The following is a 5208-nucleotide window of genomic DNA, read 5'->3' on the forward strand; positions in this document are numbered from 1 at the left end:
TAACTGGGTTTGCAAATTAACATGCATTTTTCTGAAATATATGAAGCCTGAAATTCAAATGTCTGTCATTACTTAGTGACTTCAATCTTCAATGATTTGCAGGACAAATTGGACAATCATAAGTATTTTGAGGAACGGAGCAAAAATCTGGACAGCTGAACGTATACACATTTCAGACACTATGATTTTGTTTATTGCAACGAACACTACGACTACATCCCATTTGTCAGGGAAATATCGCGACTATAGTCACTCACATTAAGTGACGTTACTCGTTACAGTAAACACATCCACAATAGTTACAGAAAACAAACTTAAACTGCCTGCATTCGCAGTCTTCAAGATAATGAACGGGAATTGCGTAAAGTTGGATTTACTGAGCTTGGTAGTCACGCCTCTTGAGCTTTCGTAGATGACGTTACGTTTTTGCGTGATTGTTGGGGGATTGGATGCTAAGACTTTAGTATATGTAGTTTTTGACATGGGTGAATTTAGTAATGGCTCGTGTTCTAAATCACGGTTATTGTTTTGTTCCTTGTGGTCAGAGCATTGACAGCATTTTTGGAACTTCATTTGAGCAAAATCTGCGCCATGTAGAAAGGTGAGCGTAGAGGCTCCTTCCCTTTAGAGGCACATTTATTTTGTCACGTCTACTGTTTATTTTGCTCTTGTGGGGCAAGAGGTGTGTCGCTTCCCCTTGTTTGTTTTGCTCACGTCATGTAGGATGGGTTCTACGTGTTTGCTTTGCGTGGTAAACTGGATGTTTCTGTTAAAAATACATTACGCTGTATACTGGCACGGAGTTTCAGTTATTGGATGCAGCTGATTTTCCTTTTTAGTGCTTAGTATGAATATTGGACTTATAAGTAGAGTGGCCTACAGCAGCAACTTATAAAACATGCATTTTCGTGTAGTGTTCTATTCACTGATCAAAAATTACTACTTTTTAGTTCATGTAGTCCATGTTAATAAACTTCTATATTTTCTCAGGCAGGTCTTATTTATAACGGTCTTTTGTTAGTATTTGGAATAGTTAAACTTTTCCTCTGCATTTCTGACATAGGTGACCCATTAGATGACAAGGTGCTGAACATAGGTCTGGAAATCCAGGTTCTGTTTAAACCCACACCATATTTTTGTTTGTACGTAAACTAAAACACATACTTTATTTATAAACAAAAAGATAAGAATATTGAGCTACAGGAATAGTTTTAAGAATGAATGTGTGTGTAGAAAGAATATTTCTCAATTAGAACTTTTTAATTATTAATATATGGGTAGTCGGCAGTGGTGGTGTAGCAGTTAGCATTGTCGCCTCACAGCAAGAGGTTCTCCAGTTCGATTCTCTACTGGAGCTCCTTCTGTGTGGAGTCTGCATGTCCTCCCTGCAGTCGACCGAGTTTTAAAGACATACAGGTAGGAAGGAGCGTGTGTGTGTATACAACTTGACACCATAAAAACACCGCTGACAATCTGTGGACCGGTCATCCGCTGTGGTGACCCCTAACTAGGAGAAGCCAAAAGACATTGCTAATATATGGGTTGACAGTATATATCTTTGGATGTAAAGATTGCATAAGCAAGCAATAATGCCTGACAGAGTGTGTGTTAATGTGTAATTAACGCACCCACCCAGGGGTGTTATGAGGCTCGATCGAGCTCGCTTTCACTTACATACGCACTTTTTTCTTTTTTACATTTTACACTCGCTAAATAGAAGCACTGCTTAGTGAACATAAAATAGTGGTAGCAGTTCATTTTTTTCTGTCCGAGCTCCATGGTTGTTCGATATGCAGACTTGTTTTTCAGCGGGCATTACTTGTATATTAATACCCTGAGAACATTCGTTCTCCAGCCAGGATGTGATCTTCAGATCACCCATTCTCTAAGCAAGCAATAATGCTTGATGGTCTTAATGCCCGCCCACGGCGGCAGAGGGCCTGTACACCCCTGGAAGGGTGTTAATTGCACATTAACACACCCTGGAGGGCATTATTGTGCTTAGCAAATGGGATTTCTGTAAAATTGTTGTGTGTTACTTACTTTTTTTTTTAAGTACTATTTTTTTTATATATTTTTGATGTAAAATAGTTCCTCTGCCTAATGGTTCAAACTTGCTGTAGTATCACCAAGATATGTTGCGGCCTCCACTTATCTGTTTTCTTGTGAAGACGTTATCTATTTTACATGACCACTGGAGGATACTAGAGAATCGAATATTAATCAACAAATATGTAAATAAAATAAATGCCTGACTTTAGGTATTATTACAAAGGTTTTCAAACATTAAGTAAGTTAAAAACCTTCAAATCACATGCCTTTTTGTCACATTTGTCTGAATACAGTCACTTCTGGTGAAAAAAAAAATCTTTCCTTTTCCAGCTTACAAGAAAAATCAGTCTGTGAATTTGATGTTTTTCGTGATTAAAAAAAAATTGTATGGGGTCTGTAGTGACGTTGTACCAAGTTTGAAAAAGTCTGTAGATTAGTCCACTTAATTTGTTAAATTGTTTATCTGTAGTTGTCTTTTAACTATGTATATACACACACACATACATGTATTTTAAGCCACGAAAAATGCAAAGACCTTATCTATTTTACATGACCAATAGAGAAGACTAGAGCATCGAAAATTAATCACTAAATGTGTAAATAAAATAAAAGCCCAACTTTATGTATTATTGCAAAGGTTTTCAAATGTTAAGTAAGTTAAAGACCTTCATGTTGCATGCCTTTTTTGTCGCACTTGTTTGGATTCAGCAACTTCTGTTAAAAAAAAAAAAAAAAAAATTCTTCGGTTTAAAAGTTTATAATGCACTCATACATAAGTGGACATTTGCTTTTGCAGCTTGTGAGAAGAATTTATCTGTGAATTTTATATTGTTTTTGATATGTTGAGGTAATACGTCAAGAGATATGTAGATCTCTTAACTGCTGCTGCTGCTACCAGGGATTGCTCTCGCTCTTAACTTTCCTTCTCTCTCACACACACACACACACACACACACACACACACACACACACACACACACACACATACACACAGTCTCTTCTGCTTTCATACACTCTCTCTCTCACACACACACACACACACACACACACACATACACACACTTCTGCTTTCATACACACTTTGTAATTTTGTTTCTTTTCTTTTTTATTTTTGCTAAACAGCAAAAGCTCTGTTTAGTGAGTGTAATAAAGTAACGTCTCAATCAATCGCACAGTTCACTCTTACTCTCTCTCTCTCAAACACACATGTACAGTATCTTCTGCTTTCACACACATACACATACATACATATACAGTCCCTGCTGCTTTCATGTATGCATGCACTCACACATGCAGACAGAAACCTAAACACACACCTACACATACGTTCATATGCACTTTTTTCTGTTTATTTATTCAGTTTTTTTTGACACTTTCTAAACTGTAAAAGCACTGCTTAGCAAAGTAAAATAACGGCTCTATCGATCTAATTTTCACTCACATGCACACATACACCTTCCCACCAACAGACATAAACACGTACACACTTTTATCTTTTAATTTTCTTTTAGATTTTACATTCTAAAAACAGCAGAAGTGCTGCTTAGTGACTGTAAAATAATGGGGAACATTAGGTTTTTCTGTCCGAGCTCCAGTGTGGCTTGATATTCTGCTGTGAAATGTCGGACTTGTTTTTCAGTGGTATTACTTGTATATTAATATCCTACTGGAGAATGTTCATTCTCCTATCAGGATGCAGTCTAAGGATTGCCCAATCTCTAAACTGTGTTAACCCACTGGGTAGGATTAATTGAAACAGGCAAAAGTAATGCACATAGTAGGGCTTATTGGGTCTCAAGTCCTAAAGTATTTCTCCCGGCCTACTTTTACTAAATCAGTATTTTTACACCAGTCAGTCAGTCGTCTTCTTGATGCTTTATTTAACATTCCCCCACCTTAGATATGATCTATAACTACAACTTTTCAGGTGAATTCTGTTGTAGTAATAACACCTGACTGGGTGGGGAAGTTACACTGGTATTTAGTGAACAGAAAAAATAAAATGGCAAAAACTTTTTTTTTCTCTCAGAGAAGGCATAGGGCCAAATTCAGGAAGCCTCCGTGTAAGAGTTATAACTCTTACATGGAGGCTGCAGTGAAACTGTGTGATGTCAGCATGTCATGCATATGCATGAGGTGCATGAGGCATGCTGAATCACACTAGCAACTCTTACACGGTCCGTGTAAGAGAGTAGGGGGCGTGTCTGTAGGCTAAGCCCTGCAAGCGGACACGCCCCCGGAAGACTAGAATGGCTGAAAGTAAACAGCCACGAGAGAAGCCATGGAAATGTGAATAAACACACTACACAACACATGCCCCGATAGACCATCACTGTATAAAGTGAAGAGATGTTATAAAATTAAATTAAAACCTTTTTTTTTTTTTTTAAACCCGTAAATGTTTGCTACTGTGTGCCCGTGTCTTGCGGGTGTGCTACTAAGCAATCACAGTTAGCAGTCAGTGGAAAAGGATATAAGAACTAAATATGCAAAGTAAGCCAAGAAGTAATAGCTTAGCGGTAGAGTTGCCGGCCTAAGAGTAGGCAGGCAGGGTTCGACCCCACAACAACCTTTTTTTTTGTAAATAAGCACTAAAAGCCCCCTGACAGTATTGTACAAATGTAAATGTATTCCCTTTTGTAAAATGGAATGAAATGGAGCATATATTCCGAAGTAACACAATAATAAAAATAGTCAGAAATGTACTGATAGCTAAGCTGCTGTGAGACGGAGTGCCCGTAGCTGAGTAGTGTTTAAAAAGCTGCAAACTGCGTGCCCGTTGCTAAGCACTGGTTTAATAGGCTGAAACCATTTGCAACTAGCTGTGCTTAGCTGAACATGTGTGTCACTAGCCAATTAAGGTTTATGCCAGCGACACCGTTTGCGCGCCCCTCCCCTAAGCTAACTGCCAGTGCGCATGCGTTACCTCGCATAACGGCGCAGACCTGGTTTTAAGTGCTTAAAAGTGCTTTTGGCATGTTTGATTGACAGGTCCTCAACTCATATCTTTCAGGAAAATCAAAAATCAGTTGTCAGATTTGAACCCAGGATACCATGCACTAGAGTCAAGGTACTAAACCACTAAGCCATGACAGCAATACCTAGAAAGGCAGAAATAGCATATATATGGGATAAAATCCAGAATGGAGCATGATA

At 38.3% G+C, this 5208-nt stretch overlaps 1 protein-coding gene across 4 annotated transcripts in view; it reads left to right on the forward strand.

Moving 5' to 3' along the window:
• Positions 1-315: 315 nt before the first annotated feature.
• CCHR6.PART0H14orf28 (chromosome chr6.part0 C14orf28 homolog) overlaps positions 316-5208 on the forward strand; it is a 522108-nt gene continuing 517215 nt past the window's right edge. For all 4 annotated transcript variants that reach the window (XM_044074252.1, XM_044074255.1, XM_044074254.1 and 1 more), the window contains exon 1: positions 316-601. In XM_044074252.1, the coding sequence (XP_043930187.1) occupies positions 498-601 (104 nt within the window). In that variant the 5' untranslated portion in view covers positions 316-497. The remainder of the gene's footprint in view (positions 602-5208) is intronic.

The sequence above is a fragment of the Protopterus annectens genome, chromosome 6.part0 (assembly GCF_019279795.1).
Source record: "Protopterus annectens isolate FY-2018-M chromosome 6.part0, PAN1.0, whole genome shotgun sequence".
Classification (NCBI taxonomy): Eukaryota; Metazoa; Chordata; order Ceratodontiformes; family Protopteridae; genus Protopterus; species Protopterus annectens.